The sequence below is a fragment of the Ptychodera flava genome, chromosome 1, assembly GCF_041260155.1.
Source record: "Ptychodera flava strain L36383 chromosome 1, AS_Pfla_20210202, whole genome shotgun sequence".
In the NCBI taxonomy this organism is placed as follows: Eukaryota; Metazoa; Hemichordata; class Enteropneusta; family Ptychoderidae; genus Ptychodera; species Ptychodera flava.
In genome coordinates, this window is record NC_091928.1 from 29,091,599 (window position 1) to 29,118,114 (window position 26,516).

Consider the following 26,516-nt stretch of genomic DNA (forward strand, 5'->3'; position numbering starts at 1 on the left):
ATATCAAATCTGATTGTGGACCTGTTTACTCGGAATTGGGTTAACAGGTGTAATCTGCATCTGGTTTTGTGATTGTTTGTTCTGAGGAAATGACTGTCCTGGTCCTATATAATCTTTACAGATCTGATACCTGTGAGAAATGTTTATCAGATCTCACTTTACACAACGTTTCTTATGGAGTGTATTGCTTTACTTCCATTTTTGGGTGGTGGTTGGGGGTTAGAAAATGCTAAACCTAAAAGAAGCATACACTTGTCAATTAAATTACTGCAATTGGCAGGAATTGCATCCTGAAGGATAATTTTTCCGTTAAAAAAACAGGAATGGCAAGATCCATAGCATATACTGATGTCAACGGAAGCAGCCAGTGAGGGCTTCCGTTGCTTCCAGCATGGTCTTCTGGTCCACAATGAGAATAACAAATCTGGTTTGAGTATGATGGACAGGTACAAGACCTTTCCACACCTCTGTATTGTAAATTCCTCTGTTGTAGAGCATGTGTCAGATGTTATCAACAATTAATTATGTCTTCCATTGTGAACTAAAATTGAGGTCATTTTGTTGTTTTTTTTCGCCTACTTCCCTCATTCTGCCATATAAGGCAGTAGTGGTTTTGTTCTTTTTGAGTATGGTTAGTTCATGGCCTAGTGTTCTGCCAAGCTTTTGCATCAGTGGGGTCTGAGGGCCCATGGAAGCTCAAAAAGTGGGTCGCTGTTGAAAAAAGGGGGTCATTCTCAAGACAATTATACACTTTATTACCATACCCGTGTTGTTGTTTCGAAGTTCGAACTCGCAGATTCCATGAGTGCTGCGGTTTTATGGTCCTACCTACAGTCTACAAGGCGAGTAAGTGTACTCGTTCGGAAATTCATGTTGTCTCGGGTCATCGTATTTCGTTTATTATTATGCTTTATGCATACTTTGCAAGTCATTTGGTTGTTTTTGGCATCGAAGTGGAGCAAGCTGAAATCACGTAACCATTTTTCATGAAGACGTCGAACATGCCTGCGTGACAATTTCAAAACTTGCGTATGATTTTACGCAACTGAGTTTTTATTTGCGTAAAATGTATTCAAAATGCGTACGGCTAAGGAATCAGTATCTGAAGTGAGTTGAGCAGTCTTTTCTGTAGAACTTGGAGGGTTTCTTGTAATGCGCATGCTCTATTAATAAAAAACAACAACCTGGGGGGCTTCAAGGTGTAGCTGAACGCTTGCCATGCCGTGATGCAAGTCCCGTATATGATCGTTGAGCAGCCCAATGAGTTCATGTTCAAAGGAAAGACCTTCTGACTGTGAAATTAGTGTTTTCAAAGGGCTAACAAAAAGCAGATACTGTTCAAAGTCCAGCGGGACCTCTCAAGAATGCAACCCGACAGATTTTAAATGGTCATCCGTAAACACTTTCCAAATAACATGCAACGTAATGACCATTAACTGTATTGTGTTACCAGCAACATAGACTCGATCGACTCTAGAATTTCTTGCATCTGTAGTGCCATTGTCTGTACAGAACTGATTGACGTGACGTTTTATGATGATGAAATACAATGTTGCATAAAGTGCTGCGGTCTGCTAAAATCTAAAATGTTGCAATATCATGATAAATGTCACTTGCAAGCAGGTGCATATGTTCTTAATTTTTGTCCTGCATTGAACCACATTCAGGCAATACAATGCAATACATGCAGTGCGGCAAGTACGTCGTGTCATGGGGCGGCATTTCTCAATGCGTATTACTTTACGCAGTCATGATTTTTTTGCGTATTTCAGAACAATTTTGCGTAAAATACGTAGGCCTCAATGAAGGCTGAGTTTCCGATGCATGGCTGCTCAATGTTTTGAGACTGCTCTGTTTCTGACTGATGCGTTTCCAATGTGGATGGCAGCGGCGTGCATTGGTTTTCAGTTTCCGAGGATATAAACAGCTGAGACACGATGTCATGTTCGATCGTATTGTCTTCACTCGTCCGGTTGTTGGATTTGCCTTTTTAGGGCGGAATTGGTCCAAAGAAACTAAGAATTGTTCTGCCTCGGTGTTTTGATTTATTCACGGAAGCAATTTTCCTTTCCAGAAAGTACTGTGAGGCATTGAATTTAACAGAGACACTGACTGGCTGACTTGAATCTAGCCAATGAAAACCGAGTTCACGATTATGCAATAAAAAATCACTGAAGGTTGCTATGGAAGCAACACGTCTCATGTTCTCACGAGCAGCATGCACGCATGAGCAGCGTGGAATGTCTACTTCCCCGTTTGGCCTTTCGCGTATAGTACGTAAATAAGTGTATTTTTTTTACCAAAAGTTTAGAGGGACTGATGGCGCGCTGCGCCTTGCGGACCCGATGATTTGATTTTTTTGGGGTCTTCAATTTTATTTTTGCGGCAATGGCGCAAGGCCGCGGCCTCGGCAGAACACTGGTGGCCTATTTATAAACTTGTTTTTTAGTAAAATGTTCGTCCTGCCATCTTGACAACGGTAGCGTGGACTTCTTGTGGATGATTGACAACTTTTGGATTTACTGTTGCAGGCTATGAAGGTAGAATGTAGCTCGGGGACAGATATTTGGACCCTCAAACTTTTGCCATTTTTTTCTGATCTACAACTTGTGGCAGCTCATTTTAAAGCTCTTGGTGTTAGGAGAAATTTGGTTGTCTTAGTTTTTTGAAAATCAAAATTTTTGATTGACCCAACAGAGTTAACAAAGGAATGTTGGCCATTTTGAATTTCAAATATTGGTAAATGTAAGAGCTTTGCAAGTTGACCCCAGATCATTATTCTTGATTTGGTAAGAGGATGGTGGAAGATATTTTTTAAATCCTTCATGATGATCAGAGCGTGCTGAATGGATAGTGAATTTGTTTTTATGACCAAGTTATTTTGGATGCTGAACGGTACACAATCATGTGTTTGTGACCAGGTCTGTACATCAAAAGTTGTTTGCACATGGTGTATGTACACAGTTCACAATGATTTCTCAATAAATTATTGCCATTTGTCTGCAGGCAGGTTTGCCTTTCACTTCTGTGAAATGCTGCCTGAGTTAATTACCCCTTTTACCAATATGGTTTCGCCCACATCCATTATCATCAATGATGACTTTGGACCTGTTTACAGAAATTTTGGGTAGAATAGGTTAATTTGTTGTACACTGTCTTTGCCAACCTCTACTTTGTATATTGAATCTCAACATAGATCTTTGTAGCCTGTAGTACAGGCTACAAAGGTCTACATGGAGATTAAATATAAAAAGCAGTGTCATATTTTTTGTCTTTACCCAACAGCAATTTGTCTTGTATTTATTTTTTTTTATTAATTTCTTTATTTTTTAAAATATTTTTTAGTTTTGAAAGAACAGGTTAATTTGTTTGAGTTAATATGAAATTTTGATTTACTTTATTCATGGGTGTATATAGATCTTGGCAGCCATTTTGTTTTCAGGTTTATCTCCTGCTCAGCCGTTACTCTTTTCAAAATAGGCAGAGGAATTATAACTTTGGAGCTATAGTTCTTTCAATGATGCCGACATCTTGCTAACAGATGTGGCAAACTCCTTTGATATCTGGACACATTGTTAAGGTTTGAAATTTCGGAGTCCCATAATCTCAATGACATACCAGTACACCAATAAATACCTTAACTTTTGAATAGTATTAACACATATGTTGTACCATTGCTGGTATACCGGTAGTTTACACACAGATATAGATCCTGTCCACATGGCCAGGATGGAAGTGTCGTAGGATGTTGCTAAGCGTTGTCAAGTGATTCACTTTTTATATTTATCGAAAGTAATTGCTCAGGGTGGTTGAAGCTCGGAATTTGTGAATAACCCCTCTCCACTCAAATGAGTTAGCTAAAGTTTGTACAGTAAAACCTGTCTAAACTGAACCGTTCAGGGACTGAGAAAATTGTTCGGTTTGGAGAGGTGTTTGGTGTATAGAGGTCCTTTTAACATAGAGTTCTATTGGAATGGGACTTGGAAAAGGGTTCAGTTTAGACAGGTTTCAGTTTAGACAGGTTTCAGTGTATCTTCAAAACCTTGTTTGTACAAATTGATGAATTTTTTGTAAATGTTTGCCAGCTGGTTTCAAGACATCAGTATAGTCCCCAATGGGCCCCAATACACTTCCAGCACCAGTGTTTGAATATGCATGGTAACCACAAACTTTACACGGCATGTGGTGTTAGGAAAGCATGGCATATATCCGGGTGCGACAAACTAATATACCGGTACGTGTGGGCGAAGAGCAGTATCTCGGTAGTCAAGGCAACACTACAGGATGTCGGCCGTCATTCTGGTGCCTGGATGAACTTATAGTTTTTGATTATAGTGATTAAGTAGGATTTCTTGCCCATTTTTAAGATAACGAAGAAACGAAGGATATCACTGCTGTTGACCTCGCCCACGCAGAGATCTGTTTGCCCAAAACAGAAATATGAATGGAAGCTTGACATATGTCAGGTGTTCGGTCACATAAAGTAAGGCAGATGGGCTTTTAAAACCATTGAAATGTCAGTCTGCACTTCCAAGTGGCGGAGGTGTGCCCTGACCCCGGAAATTTGTCTCTGTGCGTACGCATCATGGAAAGAAACTCCCAGACTTTGGATGGCACATAATTTCTGTTAGTTTTGAAACGTTATCGTTTAGTTTCACTGATAGCACCATATACCATAGATACGCCTATGATTAATAACCTGTTGATAACACTTGAAACATGCCTTTAAAAAAATGCTGATATCTTTTGGCATTGTGACATCAGCATTGATAAAATGTCAAGTGAATCAGGTCTGTGTGGAGAAAAGTGGTAAACAATCTAAAACATTGAAATTGAAATAAAAAGAGATTTAAACTTTGTGGAAGATTTATTCTAAACCACCTACATATTACCACAGGTACATGATCATCTCACTCTCAAACTTTGGCAGAGTTTTCTAAATGTTATAATTATGATTTGATTCATGGGGACCGTTACAGAGTCACTTCCGTCAATCCTAAAGGCAAAGATGCAATTTTGATTTATTGTCAGTTTGCTTTAAGTGTCTCAACGTCGAACTGACCAACTTAGTAAAAATTTCGAATGGAAAATAAAAGCAGTACGCGTAAAGAGTCAGCTTGAACAGGAAATAAAACAAAATTGAGAGATTGGAAGCAGTAGTAAGATTAGGAAGTGTCAATGCTTGCCAGTTCGCGCGCCTGAGGCAGACTTTTGCAGACGTCTTCATTCTATAAATGCTGCAGTGAGTGTACAGGTATGTTTTCCATCAGAAGAGGGGTTCTCTTCAACTTATATGAAATATGTCCACCATAATATGTTCACCAATATTTTCATATACAGACTATACCAATAAATAACCTAATTACATAGAGTTTGCGTGTTTCTTAGGAATATATGCAGGACTACAAGCTTTCCTGCATGTACATATTTTGTAAAAGCGATATGCAAGATGTTGTACGGTAGAATCTCCCTGGCATTTTGGTATCTGGAAATGCTGTAGAGAACTCAGACTACCGTAGATGCTGGAATATTCTGAATGTACTTATCTCACACGTACCGTACATGGATTTACTGTTTTATTTGACACAAGTATGATTGTAACAAATTTATGATGCACTCGGTCAAACTTTACTCGACAAACCTGTCGGTACAGGTACATGTATCAAACAACTTTGATTGACCTTTTCACCTCCCACCAACTGAACGCATAAAAGTCAGGTCAAAGGTCATGCTAGGTGCCGGGCTGATGATAACCCCAATCACGGTACGTTATAGCAGGATGGTACGCAGTATGTAGAACTTTGTGAATTACCTTATTAATTTAATACTCCGATGAATTTTCGTCCACTGTCTATTACAACCGATCTGTCTACTGTATGAGTCTTTTATTACTCTTTCAGATGAGAAATTTTTAAAGGAAATTCACATTCTTTACACTATATAGAGTACTTCTTCACAGAGTGTAAAATGACATCATAGTTTATTATAGCCGGTATTTTCAAGTACGGCAGGCTTTTTACCCTTTCATCACCATGGTTTGGTCCAAATCCATTGTTATCGGTGGTGGATGTGGACTTTTTTACTGGGAATGGGGATGAACAGGTTAAAATCATTCCAACTGTTTATGATGTAGTCGACTGACTTAAATGTAAACAGTCTCGTTGAACCACAATCTACATTTTACCGTAAATATTCCAGTGCACTTCATGAGCATGATTTAGAGATTCATCAATGGTGCCTTTAGGTACATATACTGACTATTATTTTATGCAGAATGTGTAGAGGGAGGGAATACTTTCTGAAAAGTCTGCAAAATTGGCACTCAGGATGGAAACCCCTTTTGTTGAATTTGGAGAAGTCAAGATGCAAATGACGATAGGCAATCTTGTTTTCCAATTCCAAAAGTTTGTGATGCAATACTCCAATTTCTATTTCTTGATAGAATTGTCAAAGGGTATTTGGTACTACGAAATTAAATACAGCAAATCTGTGGCAGTTTATAGCAATATTTTGGTCACCAGGATGTGACCGCAATATCTTTGCTAGTAGAGAAGTTATGTCTGGGATGAGGTAAGCTTAGAAAGTGGCAATCTAAGTCAATTTCCTCGAGATTTGCTCGCCAGTGTTGAAATACATGTAGTAGCCGCATTTTGTACCAACGGCACATGACGTGAATTATATGCAACTTAAAAGAGTGATACAAACAAGCATAGTTATAAATTTACATAAATCACGTCAGCCTGACATCATTCACAACTTGTCTCAACACGTCATGCATCGTATGATCTGAAAAATATGTGTTTCATCGTCACAATATCTAACCAGAATGCAAGCCTATCGGTTGTTTTTACTGGTTGTTTTTAAGCCAAAACTCAGTACGGTCATCTGTGGTTTTAGTACTGAATATCCAAAATTCTTTCACTGCAAGAAAAACTGACAAAACTCCTTGACTATCAGACCATACTGGTAGATATTTCGTTTCTTTGGCAAAGGGCCATCACTGGTTGGAAATTCCCCTTTTTTTGGAAAAGTATGTCAAAATGTCACAGTGAAGCGTCAGGATATGGTTTATGGTTCAGCAAGTCAGATGCAGAAGGAAAAGAAAAATTGACGGAAAGTAAACTTCCAGGTAAAAGTGGAAGTGAATTTCTCACTTCAAGAAATGCTTTGGGAACTATGCCAAGTTGTCACTGAAAAGACTCTTAATTATGAATCTTGACTTCTGAAATGACTGTACAACTGTGTTTAGAGACGCCTGCAGCCTTTTTCACCACCAAAAGTTTGACACAATGGCAGGGTTCTCATTTGCCGACTTTGCCCACAATGAAGCGGAAATGATAGTTCGAGTGGGGTCAGGTGATGAATATACCCAAAGGTGCAAGTCGAGTCAGATCTCAAAACCAGGAAAAAACGTGAACCTGTAGTTTTGTTTCCTGTTTGCAACTGAATAGCGATATACCTAAGTGGAAGAAGTAACAGCTATTCAAGATTCTTTTCTTTGCAATGGTTGAAACTCTAAACTGGGAGAGCTATCCATTTATGTCTACGAATAAGTATTAAGGTAGAATGCGCCTCTGGGACAGACATTCGGACTCTCAAACTTTTACAATCCGCTTCTGATATACCACTTGTGGGGTATTGGGTTACTAGTATTTGTTTTTCTAGTACCAAAATTTACACATTGACCCCAGATTTTTATTCTTGATTTTGAAAGAGAATGGTTGAAAGATTCCTTAAGGAAAGTTTGAGCAAAAGTTTAAGTCTTTCACTTTTGAGGTGCATATTACCTTAAACTACTCTAGCATCAAAGCTGCCAAACACTGTTTCTATCTATACCATCTTTCTACCAGTATATCTACAGTATATGTAGATTTTGTTCTCATCTTTACCCTCCACTCCAGTAATATGTAAACTGATTGCCATAGTGACCCCAGGAAAATGTGAACTTAGAGTTTCAATGTACATTTTAATGTTTGATTTTCATTGTAAGGATTACAGCATATATTGATGTAAAGTTACTGAAAATAAGAGATTGAGGGGCGTGCTTAATCACAATTTTTGATATAGCTTGGAAACTTAGACCTTAAATTCGGCAACTTCTTGTCTTCACTCTGTAAACAAAATTACATATTCAATCAAGGAAAGAAAGATATGCGGAGGCCAACGTTGCTTTTCATCAGTACATGTCTACAGAACAGCATGAAACAAAACACAACATAGCGGTATACCCATGCCAGATTCTCTAATTATTATAAATACCTTTTGAGCCATGATTTTTTCCCACCAAAATTTTAGAGCAAAATTTTACCAAATTTTATAAATTTTTCGTTATTTCTTTCGGTAGTTTTGGACCAAATGGGCATCACATTTCGTTTGCTGCAGTTTTTCATTGAAATTTTGGCAAAAATCCAAGAAAAATTGACTTTTTTTAATTTTATAAAGGCAACAAAAATTGACTAATTTTACATGAGGCCATTTAAAGAAAATTCTTTGTGCTGTCCTTGGATTTTTAAAAAACGCACCAGCCAGCCAGCCAGGGAAAAGAACAAACACAGACAAAAAACACAAGTAGTGTATTAACATAAGCTCAATTTTTATTTGGGTCCTTGTGGAAAAATAATATTTTTATTTGTAATAGTGTTTAGCATCGTGTTTGTTTTCTTAATTTGCTCTGAAAACCTTCCAGCACGCTGACGGCAAACAATGAATTTTATTTAAAGTGCCTAAAGGAAAGGACGATGCTTGAAGTCAGTCCACAGGTGGATAGAATCCTAAATAGCGTTGTAATTTTTGATTTGAGAAAATTCTCCTTGTGTTAAACAACAAATTCCGTTTAAGGGTGTATTTACAATTTTTATAGTGTAAACATAAGAAAGGTCGTGAGAAATTCTTAGAAATTTCAACATCAAACAAGCAGGCCTGTTACATGTAAGATTTATCAATAATCACCTTTCATTTATATCAGCCATCCATCAGAAAGCCCTGGTAGACCTCCAACGCTGATGAGAGAGGGCTGATTACCATGGCAACAGGAGAGGGGAAAAAAGTCTGTAATTTTTGATGAGATTTCAGAAAAGTCTGCAGTATTGGATCAGATTTCTTATCACTTCCTCTCAGCATTTACATTCCATGAAATACTAATCTTTTCCTTGTAATGTGGAAGACTTCCTGTCAGAAAAAATAATGTTGAAGTATTCATAACTCATGTGTTTCCGACATAATGATGCGTAATGGAACAATCGAAACTACCAGTACATGCTGATTGCTTTTGACAAATAACATGGTCGTGAATCTATCAACATACCCTACAGTTCCTACTCTACATTTGTGCCGTTTGTGGATAGAAAAATAAGGAGCTGCAACAGAAAGAGAAAGATTAGTGTGACAGAGAGACACAGGGTCACATTTGGTCAACCTGGCATAAACCAACTCAGCCTGACCCCTCAACTCAGCAGAATTTTTAAAGCAAGTCGATACATTGATACGATTGAGTTTTCACTTAAGGTAGTAATTGCACCTCGAAAGTGAAAGACTTAAATTTTTGCTCAAATTTTCCTCAAGGAATCTTTCAATCATTCTCTTTCAAAATCAAGAATAAAAATTTAGGAACACCGTGCAAATGTTGGTACTCAAGAAACAAACCAAGATTTACCAATATTTAGAATTCAAAATGGTCGCCACCCCTGTCTTAACTCTATGGAGAAAATTAATATTGTTTGATTTTCAAAAAACTAAGACAGTGAAACATTTTCTTACACCAAGAGCTTCAAAATGAGCCCCCACTGTGGTAGATCACAAAAGAATTCTGAAATTTTGAAAGCCTGACTCTGAGTGCCAGAGGCACATTCTGCCTTAAGGGTGACATGTACCGGTACACTGACAATGCTTTTCAGTAGTGGGTATGTTTTGTAGGCCTACACAATTTTGGTACAAAATGACAATATTTTCCCTTGTTAACAAATGCTGTATAAAATGCATCCTTTTTGAATTTCAAACCTTAGCGAACTGTTCCTTGAATTAGAATCAGTCTTTTAATTACAACCCGTCTTTACAGGACCAAAGTCTTCACAGACAGTTTGGCCAAGTAGATATTTAGCAGGGTTGGCTGTTGGCCGTATTTATTTTTGACAAAGATGGTTTAAGCCAAGTTGACTCACGCAATAAAATACCTCAAACAGACAAGACACATAGATAGACAAAAATATTGGTAAAGGCAATAACACTTTACTTGAATAGGAGTTAGGCAAAACTAAAAAATACCGGGGTTCATGCTAGGTCATACTGCAATTCAGCACTCTACTAGGTGGTATGTTCCTATTTATATACTATGGAAGGCCCTCTAGGCTGAGTAATTTACTGCACTGTGCAGGATTGGCCACACTCCGTTTCTTGTCAGAATAGGTATAGAAAATGGAAAAACCCTAACTGTCGGCATTTATACGAATCGCCATGTAATTTATACAGTCCCTGAGGCCAATGATCATCACTGCAGCTCTGAAAAAATTAAAATTTTCAACTTCCTGTCATCACCGGTGTATCACCCTTGTGACAGTTTGCAGTCAAATCAGTATATATAGTGAAAAGGACATTATTCCAAAAAATAATTGCTGTAGATTTGAAGAAATTGGTCGAAAATTTGGACTGTGATTGACAGTGTAAGAGTACACAGTCAAATTGATATGCCAGTGTGCATGCTGTACCTGTAATGCGATACGCAGATAGCTTGTAATATCAGAATATCTACCATGTCAGACCGGCAAAACTTGATAATTATTTGCCGATTGCACCGGTCACTATTACTGTAATAGCGAAATTACTTTCGTTGACAGACTCTTCTCAGATTTCACCGAGGTTGATTGATGGAGCTCGTATCTGTAGAATATTCGGGAAACGCTGCCAAGAACTTACAAAAAAATATCACCAAGCAAGCAGAAAAGTCGACATTCAGAATATCAGACATTGACCTAACAAAGCATGTATACTCAAAGAAGATCCGGTGATAAAAGATTTGTATAGTGGGCACATTGAACTAGTGTGAACCAGGAAATGGGTCACGCAAGTCCTGGCCTGAATGCACGACATCTTCTTCTCTATTCAGAACAGCTTTCTTCAGACTTTCGGAAGCCACTCAGTGAAGGACTCTTTCATTGAGTTATTGTCCCGCAGTCTTTCTTTAAGGCGAATTATCTACTTCCCTCTTCCGTGTTTTGTACACCTGGCCTGAAAAGTTGCATGCTTTCGGCATGACTTCATCCATTTCTTTTCTTTGGGATGTAAAACTTATGTTTGTAAATGGTGCACCCCACCCGGATTGACATACTTTTTTGTTTTGTTTCCTTTCATGTACTGTTCCATTGAAATGGGAGCCAGACCCTGGGGCGAATTTGCAACTTTTTCCAGCTGAATGGCTCTGCATATTATCCTTCCTTCCATAGTGATACAATTTGTACACTTGCTTCTTCCCCCAAATGTCAACTGGTAATTAATAATCTTTAAGTTTATACATTTGCCAAGCGCCCTCAACAATTTTTGCGTCACCATTCTTTTGTTTTTCATTGAATTGAAGAATCCCAAATATTTGTGACATTTTACAGTTCAGACTGAATCCGGATATGACAGTTTTAATATTTCTACGCAGTGTTAAATAAAATTTTAAATCTCTCAAGGTGTATAATTTTTCTTTTCTCTATTTTTCTCTCTGTCAACAGATATTTATCAACCATTTCAGAAGTACCCACCATTATCACCAATAAGTCCGTCTGGCCATGACCAGAGGTCAAGTCCGCGACATCATGTCATTCTCAGACAGAATTCTTGCCAGCACGGAGCAGAACAAGGTACAATTTAGTTCTTCTATATTCTCCAATCAGTGTCGTATGAAGGAGAATTTCAGGGTAACTAGGATGTTGAAATTCGTAAATATGTTACCTAACAGCTAATCTAGGTCAATATTTACTTTGTAAAGATGTTGAAACTTCTTCAAATGTTGCTAGCTAAAAGGTAACGGCTTAAGACAAGATAAGCAAACACAGTGAGTTGACTGTGTGTCTTCTCATGATCTGTATATCACCATGAAAAAAAATTTCCACAGTTAGATAAAATGATGGCGCTGCCTAGAATATCAGTGAAGGCATTTACAAAGGCCAGTGATTTCTTAGTTCATAAATAGTTTTGTAATAGAAGTGAATTTTCATATTCTAAAAGATCTGTTGCTAGGAGTATTTCAAGAAACTGCAAAACAATGGTAACAAATTTTTATAGTCAGCTCCAGTTTCTAGGTAATATATTTTTTGTATGTCAAATAAAATTTACCCTGAAATTTACTGCAGCTTTCAGTAACATATGTCCTGACCCATACAGTTTTAATTTACAAGATATTCAAATATTTATTAATTATTTATAGTTGGACCACTTCATTATATATTGGAATATTCATGATCATTAGGGGGTTGTGAGCTTAGGGCGTAATACTATGTTTCCCTACCTCCCTTAATAATCCATTTACTGTCATTTTAAAGGTACACTAGCACCTAGCTGTTCCAATTTTGCCACAGTTACCTTGGAAAGAGAAAATCTAACCAATCATAGATTTTAAGCGGGTGGCCACTTTTTAAAAACAGCGCCCTCACATGGGCATTTTGAACACCAAGGAACGCTCCTTTGACCATATATGGGCATATTTAGATTACAGGTGACTGTATACCTTTAACTGGTCAGTTCCCTCTGTAACAGGTTCATACTTAATATTGAAAACAATACCATGATGGTGATGGGTTAGTGCCTGAGCCAATTTTTGTCACTTTGTTCAGATTAAGACCATCAGATTTTACAAAACTTTTTGGTCAAAAACTGCAGCCAATGAAAAGTTATGGCCATTTTGTCCAAAATTATCAAATTTACTACAGAAAAATTCATAAAAAATTGGAAAATGTTATACTTATAATTTTGGCGGGAAAAATTACAGCACTCAAAGGATTAAAGTCTTTGAACCCATTACAGACTATATAATGACGTATGAAAATACTGTCTTCTCCACCAGCAACACTTATCAACAACACCCCTCCATCCTCATTACGCCCTCAAAAATAATAGCTAGAAATTCAAGTGGAATAGTATGTGCCATATAATACCAGTATGGTCGATATTCATTTCATGTAATAACAGCATACCATGTTATGAGTTATGCAAAATGCATTACTGAGTATTAAATATGCAAATCATATGATAATGATATGATAATTATTCATGTACTGTCAGCGACCAATGTACTTGCAATGAATTATGTTTGATGTACCAGATTATCAGATTTTTTTTCTTTTTTTTTTCACATGTAGCAAATGTAACGCTGGAAAATGGATTTAACAGTTCCATGGAAACCTTGGAGGAAAGAAAAATCCAGGAAGAGGAGAGACTTACCACACATCAATCAATTCTCATCCGACATGTACCGGTACAAGGTGTGTGACATTATGAACTAATCTACCAATATTCTTTTTGAAAAAAACACACCACAATTTAAAATTGTGCACTTTGCAATATTGATATTTTGGTGTTTTTAGCCTCTGCACTATAAAATCAGACTGCTATAAGGCTCGCGTCTTAGCAAATTTTCAAAATATTGCTCATAAGATATTGGCAAAACAATTGTACCAATCATATTTGATTGGAGTTTAGGGATCATATGAGCACTCACCAAGTACATAGTTGACAAGACCACAGAGCCACATTATATAACTAACAAGTTCACCCCAATATCTTGTAAGCAGGTCCATTATCATCATTGATAACGATGGGGTTGGGCCAAACCATTGTGGTAAAAGGGTTGAAGTGGATAACTCAGTGACCAAATGTAATATTGCAATTTTTGTCATGACTGACGTAAATTATGTTGATAAATGCACATAAATAAATCATATACCTATACTGAGAATGTACAGAATACACAACTGAGAAGTTTAATGATGGAGAAAGTTTTCAGCAGAAGTAGACATGCAGATAGCACCAGGTTAAGTCTTCAATGATCCCATGTGCCAACTCATCAACTACCCAAATGGCAGTACAGTTTCAGTTCAAATGTCATGCATCATGATTTGTCATGAATTTGACCTCAATCACCCTTGATTGACTTTTGCAGAGCCGATACCGACGCCGCCGAACTCCGTCGGTCACTGCAGGAACGGGTCTCTGCCTCCGTCAGACGATGACAGACACAGTACTAGTCCGCAGGCGACGTCCTCGGACAGCGACCAGAACGATCAGGAAATCCTCCATGACAGATCGCGGGATGAGTTCACCAAAGAGTACAACCAAGCGACTCCGCTAGACCTCAGCACTCTCAGTCAACCTGGCAAACCAAACTCAGGTGAGTGCCGGTGGAATAATTACAAACATCGCTTCCTCCTCTAGACTTCAAAATTCCCCTCATTTGAATTTTAAGGTTGTATGCCCCTCAAAAGTGAAAGACTTAAACTTTTGCTCATACTTTCCACAATGAAACTTTTTAACCTTTCAATCACCAAATCAATAGTAAAAAATCAATTGGTTACCAAGCAAAATTTGGAATAGAGAAACGAATTACCAAACATTTGCCGTTATTTGGAATTCAAAATGACCGCCATCCCAGTGTTAACTATCTATGTGGAAGGATAAATTTTTGATTTTCGAAAAACTAAGACAGTGAAAAGTTTTCTTACTCCAAGAGCTTTAAAATGAACCCCAACAAGTGATAGATCGGAAAAGATAATGTAAAATATAGTCTGACTAGTCTGTCTAAGAGGCACATTCTTCCTTAACCAACTCTTATCATTTCCTTATAAGATGATGATCAAAATTCCGTTCTTTGGTTTTCAAAATGATTTCAAAACAATTCAGTCTATATTTGCAGAGAATTATGAATTTTCAGAACTTGTCTTGAAAAATTCCCACCTTAGTAGAACTATCTCGCCCACAGGGAGAAACAAAAACCAATGTTAAAGTTAGTTGAAACTTAAAAAACCTGTCTGTCATTGTTGGGACATATAATCAACATTGTATTTCTTCGAAATATTTGCCTGCTATTTTCAAGAGGTTCTTAATAAATACTTTTGATTGTCCTGAACAACTTTTCATAGAGAAAGCAAAGGCTAAAGCTGTTTAGACTTATTCTCTCTCTCTCTCTCTCTCTCTCTCTCTCTCTCTCTCTCTCTCTCAAACTCAGATTGTCGGTTACTCTGGGAATTTCTTTACTTCCTACTCTCAGAGGAGGCTACGTACAGTTCATACATCAAGTGGGAAGACAAATCCAACCAGATTTTTCGAATCATCAAGCCGAGTGTCATCGCGTACCTGTGGGGTCGTCAGAAAAACCGCAAAAATATGACATACGACAAGCTGTCGAGGGCGCTTCGATATTATTACAAAATGAAAATCCTGCTGAAGGAAGAGGGCCAAAAACTTACATACAGGTAATTTGAAACCAAATTGTGGACTGTCACTATGGTGATATGAATATTCATGTGTATCTTAACCGTTTGAAATGTGTTTTGAGACAAATTGCCACAAAATGTTATCATCAGTTGGCCAGGGTCAGGGTGTAAAAATTTTCAATGCGATTTCAGATTCTCATTGTTCATGTAATGTGTGATTTCATATAATTGTCATTCATTTTATGCATATTTTGATTATGCGTATTAAATGATAATAAGCATAATTACTGATGTTGAATATTCATTAGCCAAAAATCTTGCAATAGATATCATTTTCAGCTCTGTAACACCAATGTGTACGCTATATCTACATGACCGACTCTTACAGGTGCATGTAGATACTACACAGTGCCTTGCGATACTCGCTTTCTAAACCAACATACATAATAAAAGTTCCTTTATAGAAGTCAGTTCTGTATCGCCTTGTATGAGCAATGACATTTCAGCGCTGTTTCAGTTGAAAAGAATTTCTGGTACAACACGCGCCAAGTGTAATATTCGAAAAGTATTCAATTAATATAAATCTTGACCTGACAGTGATCGCCTGATTACAGAGACTTCAAAAGACAGTATGATTCGCATCGCATCCACAATGTGTCTCAAGATCAAGTTCGCATTCATGTTAAACATCTTTGGGGAGAAAGGAGTACCTCATGCATTTACTGTTTTTTTATCTTTGACAGATTCTTGAAAAGGCCGAGTGAGCTCCAACCCAGCCCAGAGTACTCCAAGCTTCAACACAAGGTGCAGTTTGGAGATGAAAACGACAACTTCACTGTCAAAGCCGAAGAAATGTCACAAGAACGTTGAACATTTCAAATTTTACTGTGCTAAGCTGCAATACTCATACGGATGCTGCTGAGAAAAAAAAGGAATCCCCTAAGTGTAGTGTATGGACCCTGCCAAATAACCCTAAACAATAGGGACAAACTACGCTTTTCTGGATGAAAGGGGTTCTAGCGTGTATCACCAAACTGAGAAAATGGACAGATTCGACGTTTCAGACTGCCATACTTCAGCTGCTCGTCATAATATGTCTTTTTAAAATTTCTCATCGCACTGCAGATACCCCGATGTTCTTTCATCTTGTCCCTTTTGCCATTTCAGGGAGACTCTTCGGCGTGACTTTTTGAAGTAAAGCAATATTGAGCAATAAGGGGGCATCAGTTTGTCATATTCTGCCAGATCTGAAGACTTGTTTTCTTCCGATTTCTTGTGTATTTTACGTTTGCATTCAAAATCTCCCTCACATCAAACATTAAGCAGCGAGACGTCTCCTTCCGTCTCTTTATTAGGGTTTCGACACCATGGGTGCGAAACCCTATTGTAATCGTTCTGTTTTTTATTATTATTATTATTATTATTCTTCTTCTTCTTGCGACGAGCTTTTGCAACTACCATGCGAACACCGTTGCACCTAGAGACTTCATATTGGTACACAGGTACAACTCAGCAAAAGTAATTTTTTGTCACATGACCATAACAAAAGGTCACGTGACCTTTCGGCCATTTTGAAAATAAACTTTAAAATTGACTTCATTTGCATACAAATTAATCAATCAAAATTCTGTCCTAAATTTTTGTAGACCATAGGGTTAGGCTCCTTCATGCCAAATATCAAGGTCACAGGTGTTGCCGATTTTGAGAAGAAGATTTTTAAAGTATTATTTTTCATATTTTTCAGTGACCTTTGACCTCCCCTATAGATTTACAAATGCCCATAATAGGCTAGCCAATAGAGCTAGGAGTCTGGTTCTTTTTCAACATAGACGATCATTGGCTGTTAATGTTCACGGAATATTTTGGGTCAGGTCACGTGACCTTGACCTTATTAATTATGCGCATATCTAATTCTAGGCTAACCAATAGGGCTAGAGATCTGAATTTTGGTACACAGGGACTACTATGGGATAGAAATCTATTGCAAATATGTCACGTGACCAGGCCTCATTAATTATGCGCATATCTAATTCTAGGCTAACCAATAGGGCTAGAGATCTGAATTTGGTACACAGGGACTACTATGGGATAGAAATCTATTGCAATTATGTCATGTGACCAGACCTCATTAATTATGCGCATATCTAATTCTAGGCTAACCAATAGGGCTAGAGATCCGAATTTTGGTACACAGGGACTACTATGGGATAGAAATCTATTGCAAATATGTCACGTGACCAGACCTCATTAATTATGCACATATCTAATTCTGAGACAGCCAATAGAGCTAGAGGTCTGATTTTTGGTATATAGGGATAACTTAGCATTACAATTTTTTTGACAAAATGTCATGTGACCTCGATGACCTTTGACCTTGAATATACGTATATGTCCATAACTAAGTAACACAAGTGGTACACCCTTCATATTTGGTATGATGGGAGACCTTATAACATCACATCCTCTACCTCATTAATTATGTGCATATCTAATTCTGAGCCAGATAATAGAGCTAGAGGTCTGATTTTTGGTATATAGGGATAACTTAGCATTACAATTTTTTTGACAAAATGTCCTGTGACCTTCATGACCTTTGACCTTATATATACATATATGGGCATAACTAAGTAACCCCAACTGCTAGACCCTTCATATTGGTATGATGGGAGACCTTATGACACCACATCCTGTACCTCATTAATTATGCGCATATCTAATTCTGAGCCAGCCAATAGAGCTAGAGGTCTGATTTTTGGTATATAGGGATAGCTTAGCAATAAAAATTTTGGACAAAATGTCATGTGACCTCGATGACCTTTGATCTTAAATATACCTATATGTCCACAACTTGATAACCACAAGTGCTACAGACTTCATATGTGGTATGATGGGAGACCTAATGACACTGCATCCTGTACTTCATTAATTATACGAACAATCTAATTTTTCTTCTGCTCTTAATGCTGCTACTTGTGTCGAAACCCGGTCATCGCTGCTTGCAGCTATATTTTATTTTGTGTCACATTCCCAGCATACTGTAATTCCATGCACGCACACGCACTCAAATTCAGTGGTTATGAGGTAAATCTCAGATGTATAACTTAGTGTGAATATTTAATAAGACCATAGTAAAAAAATTCTTGATTCTTTGAAAAATTCAAATGAAATAGTGAAAAGGGAAATTTTTCAAGCTACAGGCATGTTTTCAATGCCATTCATGTCAGCTTTGTTCGGTGGTAGTTAACACTGTTTGCAAACTTCAAGAAAAGTGTCCAGTTTCTAGCTGGTACCCCAGGGTCCAGCGATCCTCATTAAGGCAGAACATGCCTCGGGGACAGAAATTTTGGCTTTCAAATTTTATCAATGCTCTTCTGATCATTTTAAAGTTCTTGTTAAAAAAGAAAAGTTTGAACATCTCAGTTTTTCAAAAACCGAAATTTTATTTTTTCCCATAGAGTTAACACAGGGATGGAGGCCATTTTGAATTTGAAATATAGCGAAATCTTAGATAATTTGTCATGCTAGTACCAAATTTTGAATGGTGATGCCTGAGTTTATTCTTGCTTTGGTAAGAGAATGGTTGAAAGTTTCATTGAGGAAAGTTTGAGCAAAAGTTGAAATCTTTCACTTTCAAGGCGCATATTACCTTAAAGCAGTATGCACCCCAAAAGTGAAAATCTTAAAACTTTACTTAAAGTTCCTCAGTGACACTTTCAATCATTCTCTTACAAAATCAAGAATAAAAATCTGGGGTCGCCAAGCAAATTTTGTACTAGAGAAACAAATTACCTAACATTTACCGATATTTGAAATTTAAAATGGCCACCATCCCAGTGTAAAATCAATGCGGAAAGATAGAATTTTTGATTTTCAAAAAATTAAAACGGGTAAAAATTATTCTTACTCTGGACAAGAAATTAACAGAAAAATTTTAGCTTCTGAATAGCTGTCACGGGGCGCAATGCAATATTATATACGAATGAATTTGATACATCCTGAATAAAAATTGAGTCGTCAGCATTAACATTTGACATGATACATACAGGCGGTTTTGACTAGTTGAACACTACAGAATTTCAGTGTGATTTAGAAAGTAGAGCAAAACAGTGTATCGAACAAAGAGAACAAAACGTATTTAGGCAATAAAGCACACCCTGCAATATACCATAAGATTTTGACCAGTTCAAGACATATATGCAGGAGTGATAGTGAGTGCATATATGAAGTGAACTGGTCAAAATCGAGTGGTACATATCGCAGGGTGTGATTTAATGCTATTATATTATAACAGTATATTGAAGTTCTGGGATGGAATGTTAAAAGCGTTTTTTTCTATAGCCGAGAGCTAGTGCATATACCAGCCGTGGTATATTGCGAATATACCACAGTTCTTTTCACGTCTCAACCAATCAGATCGCAGTATTTATGCCATCAATATACTGGTATGATATATTGGTAATTAAAAATACGTCACAATTACAGCAAAGAGATCTTTAAGTCCAGAAGATAGCGAATTTGTTGACTTCAACTCCATTTCACCGTAAACAGGTCCACAGTTAAGTACCATTGAAAACATTTGGGCCAAACCATTACAGTGAAAGGGGTGATACAGTCGTACACAGCCAAAACTGACCTTCATGACATTGACACTTTTACAACCGTGACCTGCCACCGATAAAATAAATCCCTTGATATTGGAAACATCAAGAACAATCACAAAAACACAAAAATATCTGATTATTTCGCTTTTGGTATCTTTGAGCAGCATGCAGGTACAGAAGAAATCTTAACCTTCATACTAAGCAGTACACAACAAGATGTAGGTATGAGTAGGTAGTTATTGAATTAGGTATTGAACAGTTCGATAATTTTTTTTTAAACTTTTCATGTCTAACAGTACTCAGAATATATGACATCATCCAATTCAATGTTTTCTCAGGATGATCCAAGTTACTTTATCCCAGACACTGTATTCAGAACGGAAAGATTTCTTTCGCATTTTTTTTCAATTGGTGATCAAGAAATGTCTTACCAACTATAGTTCATTTGTGTAGTTTCTCAGATGCGTTGTAAAAATGAAATTGAAGGGTGGCAGTCTTCATATTAATCAGTGCCAAAACTGAAATACAGGACTTGTACGGCATATCAAGTATTTGTTACATTGTAACAATTTTTGTGGAATTATTGAGTGACTGTGACCTCTCATTGAATGAGGTAATAGGTGTACATAGGCATATCATGATAATTTGTTTCATCCTGTCATAATAGCCAGAAAATGAGATCTTGTAGATATTGTTTGTTGCATGGCGAACAGGGGTATTTTTACGTAAAGTACCACTATATCGGAACCAAAAAGACTGAAAGTGCCGAACAAATTTACCCCCAGGTCACACTGTCATTGATGACCTTTGAACCCCTGATGACCCTTGATATCAAGTGAGGATTCGACGCCCTACCGGGACAGAGTTCAAAGGTCAACAATTCAGCCTTGGTAATGAATTGATTTGAATTAATACTCTTCAGAATAACAGTGTGAACTGGTGACTAAATTCAGGTCCGGTTTCATCAGTCTTTCCAAAAAAAAACAGGCAGTGGAAGCTATGAAATAGCTCCTTGTGAAATTGTCGCCATTGGTGCGTCTACGGAATTCAACAGAAGTCATTAATTATGCAGATTTATTCAGAATGTCAGTCGTGTGGCACAGAGGTAGCTATGTCCTCAATGAAAAATTCTGTCAGCGTGCACAACATCTTTAATAAATAATGATTAAATCTCAGTCTGTGCCACTGCTTGACTAAAACTAAACAATATTTTTTTTCCAGAGTTGAATGCAAAGAATGTTGCTGTTTATAAGCATTCAGAAAGTATTTTTTTGAGGATTTGTATGCGTACATAACATTTTAATAAATAATAATTAAATTTCAGTCTGTGCCACTGCTTGACTAAAACTAAACAATTTTTTTTCCAGAGTTGAATGCAAAGAATGTTGCTGTTTATAAGCATTCAGAAAGTGTATTTTTGAGGATTTGTATTTTTGTGTACTATATACCCAGAAATTATATTTCTGCTTTCTTATTACTCTACCGGTATAACCAAGATGTTTAAAATCTGTTGTTTCCACATTTTTTGTCAGAAAGGAGAGATTTGCATTTCATCTCAGATTAGTTTTAGAAACAGCTCTGCATATTAACTGGATGTTGATCTCTGCTTTTGTTGTTAATGTCATTTTCAGTCACGCATTTTTATCAGACTGAAAGTTCCTTTCAACTTTTTTGTTCAATTGTGAATTTGAAATTGTATATGAATCCAAAAATAACTACCAAGCATCACCCAACCCCCCTCGAGTTTCAGAATTCATTTATTTCCATTCATCTGGTTGTATCTCACAAACAATTAAGTTTCTTATATTGTTAAATACTTAAAAAGTGTATGTTATGTTTTATAGAAATTTTATTTGTAAAGAATATATTATTATGTAAATATTTATGCAAATTATACATATCATTGTAAGTCCCTATGTTTATCCTGTTGGTTGATAAAGCATATCTGGAATGCCTTATTTGGATGTAATGAATTCTTTCATAGACCATACTGAGATATGTAAATTCTGGTTATCATTATTGTTCTCATAGTTTTTGCTTTGTGTGTCAAATGCAAGTGCTTGTTCTACTCCGAAAACCGTCTTGAAACACCTATTTGTCGACACATCTATGCATGCACTGTTATTGTTTATATTTGAATATCAGTCTGGACCAGAATTCACTTGTCAACAATAACAATGCAGTCAACGCATGTACAGGCCGAGTTGACTAGCTGAATACTGTGTATCTCAACATTTGGGAAGTAGGACAAGAAACTGTAAATTATCATTAAAAAGCAAAAACTGTGAAAAAATCATCAAAAAGGAAAACTGACATTTTAAACCATGGACACAACCACTCTCTCTATGGGGTAAACCATGGACACAACCACTCTCTCTATGGGGGTAAACCATGGATACAACCACTCTCTCTATGGGGGTAAACCATGGACACAACCACTCTCTGTGGGGGAAAACCATGGACACAACCACGCTCTGTGGAGGAAAACCATGGATACAACCACTCTCTCTGTGGGGGTAAACCAAGGATACAACCACTCTCTCTGTGGGGGTAAACCATGGACACAACCACTCTCTGTAGGGGTAAACCATGGACACAACTACTCTCTCTATGGGGGGTAAACCATAGACACAACCACTCTCTGTGGGGGTAAACCATGGACACAACCACTCTCTCTATGGGGTAAACCATGGACACAACCACTCTCTCTATGGGGGTAAACCATGGACACAACCACTCTCTCAACGGGAGTGTCATTCTATATTTAGACGTCAGAGTTGTTCATAGGCACACACCTTACTCCCCTAGCCATAGTTGCTTCCCTGACAAAAATGGAAATGTGAAAATTTACATTTGCAGCAGAGAGATCTGTTTGATTAATCTCTTGATTAAAAATACAAATGATCAGTTTTTATGACAGTTGATCTGCTTCAGTGCAACAAAGCTGAACTCTTCACCACAGTAATTTTATCAAGGACGACAGCTCCAAAGATGATCAGAAATTTTTTGTAAAGATTATCTTCAGATCCATAATTTTTGTATACCTGTAAATTTTCGTTGAATGTTAAATGTGATGATGTACCATGACTCAGCATATTTCCTTTGAGTGGCTGTACATTAACTTTGTCGTGTAGTGGCCTAGTTTTGATGTACATCTTGTTTTGACTTTACATAAGCATTGTATGAACTTTGACCTATGTGATCTGTGAAATTTATCCTCCCACAACACACGTGATTGGATTTTAGCTCACATTTGGTATACCAATATGAGGTTATCGTATAAGCTGAATCAGTTCATTTGCATCTGATTTGCATGTCTGTATGTCTGTATATTTGTGGGTATGTGTGGATGTATGTCTGTCACACACAAAGGCTCCCATACCGCCAAAGCTACCATCTCAGTATTTGGTGTACAGGTAGATGCAGGGGTTGAGATGTGAATTTGTTCAAATGAACACATCAGTGTCAAAAATGTGCAAATGAGGTAAGAAAAAGTGAAATCCTGCAAATGTGCAGGAGGCATGCCAGTGAGAAACAGGCCAACTCCACTGATCTTGACTCATTTCCTGTCATTGTTTATGAACTGTTACATATTAACAGACCAGCTGAAACCATAGACAGTAGATGGGGGAAGACAGTCTATACTAAACTAAGAGGGGCTTGTTTCTGCTATGCATGTTGCTAAAGTTGACCTCCAGTACCTAAAGTTAGACCTTAATTACTTTTGTCATTCTTGTTTTTCTGGTTTAAATATTTCTTGTTGTTTTTTCTGGTTGTACTGTGCAAGAAATCATTGTCGTAACATCAACGTAGAATTTTCCGCCACTGAACAGATAGAAACAACATTTATTGTGATCATTGGTAACCCATACTGGTATATACCAATTCTGATCAAATTTAAATTGAGCGACACCGTATAATTGCGGTATTTTTACAATCTTACTGAGAGCTTGCCGTGTAAGACAGTGCTTCTTCATGCGTGATAGTCAGTGTAACATTGACCTTTGACCCGTGACCCCATCAAACTATTTAAGGTAAAGGGCGACGAATTCGGACGCACACACGCTTTAGAACGTTTCTGCGCAGATTTAACTCCAGCCTGCTGCAAATGGATTATTTTGTAGCGCATGTATTTAACATCACCTGTCATTGTTGAAATTGCGCTTTTACCTAATTTTTTGACCCAGTGTCTTAGAAATACATGTGACCTATAACCTTGTCATATTTTGACCCCCTAGGAAGCTGGTTTTTATTCAATATGAGCAAAAAATTAACATTTCTCTCCCATTTATATGGCGCAAATTACCCATTCACCTGAAGATATTGTAAAAAGTAGCGTGGTGACACCTTTTATTAAAAGTGTAAACTAAATGGTATTATGTCAGGAGTTTATTCGCCAAGTTTGGTCAAAATGACACCATTCAAAGCGACAGGAAGAAAGTTCGAAAATTATGTAGTGATATAATTTTGATATCGTCATTTTGTAATCGATACTTATGTTAAAATTTCTTCACAAACATCATGAAAACTATACATTCGATAGATATGGAGCATAAGTCTTGGTATTTATTAAAATTAACTCATTTTCTAAGCCTTTTATAATTGCTTTCTTTAGTTTAAGTGAATTATATCATTTTCATTTATTTCTAACGACGCCATTTTAACGTCCGTTTCCATGGAAACAAGCGTGGTGACCCCCATTTTTATTTCATTTTTGCACTTGCACAACTTCCAAGAATATTTGTGCAAAGTTTCAAGAAAATGACACCACAACTTAATTTTGACGTAATTCGTAGTACTTCACCTTAAGTTCAAATATGTTATGAAAGAAAACTTTAAAAGATTTTATAACATTCAATCTGGAGGAATTTATATTTTGCATTCATTGATCTTTTTGTACATGGTCACAAAAATATCATTGCATTCTTTGAGTATCAAAAAATTTGGTATATATGTAACAAATATCTACAAAAATCATAATCACAGTCATCCAGATAGAGATACAAATGATCTTGAAGTTTGCACCTTTGCCTTCACCAGCTTGTACGGAGTCAGCTCAGAGAGATGACCAATGAATCAACCAATGAATCCGTGATAGTCAACAATAAAAAGTGAACGTTACACATGTAGACTGTGGTTAAGTTGAAAAGCAGGAATTGTCAACCTGATTTTCTGAGGAGAATAGGAAATTGTAATTTTTGGGACTGAATAAGGAGAATGGAAAACCCAACAAAAGTACATATGAGGACAAATGGAGCTTTACAGTGTCAGAATTTGTAACTCTTGAGGATTTTTTTACCAATGGATCCATAATTTCTTGTTCTACCCCAGACTCCAAAGCATGTTGAGATACACAGTATTCAGCTTGTCAACTCAGCCTGTACATGTGTAGACTGCATTGTTATTGTTGACAAGTGAATGCTGGTCCAATTCAAATGTAAACAATGAGAGTGCATTTCACACATTTAAAATGTAGATGCTGTGTCAACAAGCTTAATAGTTGGTGTTTCAGCATACTCCAGGGAGTAGAACAAGAGCTTGCAATTCACCGGCATGAATAGTAGGGAAAAATCATCAAAAATTAAAGCTGCTGGCCCTTCAAAATGTGGAACCTGACCAGACTTAAACAGAAACCATACCTGATACACATGAACAGTATAAGCTAAATACCCATAGTGACTTATCTCAAATTAAGGATCATGTGAGATTCCTCAAAACAAGACATGATTTTGACATTATACAAAAAAAACCTGAATACCGTCTGTAAACTTTTTTCCCAAAGTATTGAACAACTTAGTTGTACAGTTCATTTATGAGTACCTAACTATTGTGAATACGGTGTACGTGTTAAGCTTATACAGCTGTTGTCTCTAAGACATCTTTTATTGCCAAGACAGTTCAAAAGCTTTTTCTGATGTTCTGATTATTGAAGTATAAATGCAATGTACTTGTGTCAATTTTTTCAAGAGGGAAAAATTGAATGAGAAGGAACTGAGCTGTTTGGGTGGGAAAGTGAAAATTAATTGCTTTAAACTTTGAAAACATAATGTACAGATCACAGAAATTTTTGAAAAATGTATCCCCAGGTGAAAGGTCAACCAGCTGTCAATATTCGACCATTCGTCTGAACAAGTGTTTAACACAACACATATCAATTTCCTGTAAAGTGTGATTTTTTTGTACTTTGCCGTTTTGTACTCCAAGAGTTTGTACTTTGACAAAAGTTTTATATTGTCGACAAAAAAATAAACTTTATGCAATTGAACAATATGAGCATGTGTGTTGTAGGTCTTAAGAAAAACGCATTGCTGTTAACCTAGATAATGTTGCATTTACAAATGCAGCTTTTCCTCCCAGTTTTAAACTATCTGAATTTACCAGCCAAACCAGTACTGCTGTCAGCCAAACCTGTGTGATTCTTAGCAATACGTAATCTTGCAGAGATTGGCCGCCCATTCTTGCCATCATTAATTTTCTCATCAATGTTCGATTTTTCAAACTATTTCTGCTG

At 37.0% G+C, this 26,516-nt stretch overlaps 1 protein-coding gene and 1 long non-coding RNA gene across 5 annotated transcripts in view; both read left to right on the forward strand.

The window, feature by feature from the left end:
* Window positions 1-16,868, forward strand: part of LOC139134629 (transcription factor ETV6-like) — an 87,653-nt gene extending 70,785 nt beyond the window's left edge. For all 4 annotated transcript variants that reach the window (XM_070701577.1, XM_070701587.1, XM_070701595.1 and 1 more), the window contains 5 exons: window positions 11,709-11,837; window positions 13,335-13,457; window positions 14,135-14,362; window positions 15,197-15,443; window positions 16,148-16,868. In XM_070701577.1, the coding sequence (XP_070557678.1) occupies window positions 11,709-11,837; window positions 13,335-13,457; window positions 14,135-14,362; window positions 15,197-15,443; window positions 16,148-16,274 (854 nt within the window). In that variant the 3' untranslated portion in view covers window positions 16,275-16,868. The remainder of the gene's footprint in view (window positions 1-11,708; window positions 11,838-13,334; window positions 13,458-14,134; window positions 14,363-15,196; window positions 15,444-16,147) is intronic.
* A 6,914-nt stretch (window positions 16,869-23,782) lies between these two features.
* Window positions 23,783-26,275, forward strand: LOC139134504 (uncharacterized). The gene is made up of 2 exons (XR_011552809.1): window positions 23,783-24,039; window positions 24,816-26,275. It is a non-coding gene; the product is annotated as an uncharacterized lncRNA (long non-coding RNA).
* The last annotated feature ends 241 nt before the right edge of the window (window positions 26,276-26,516 follow it).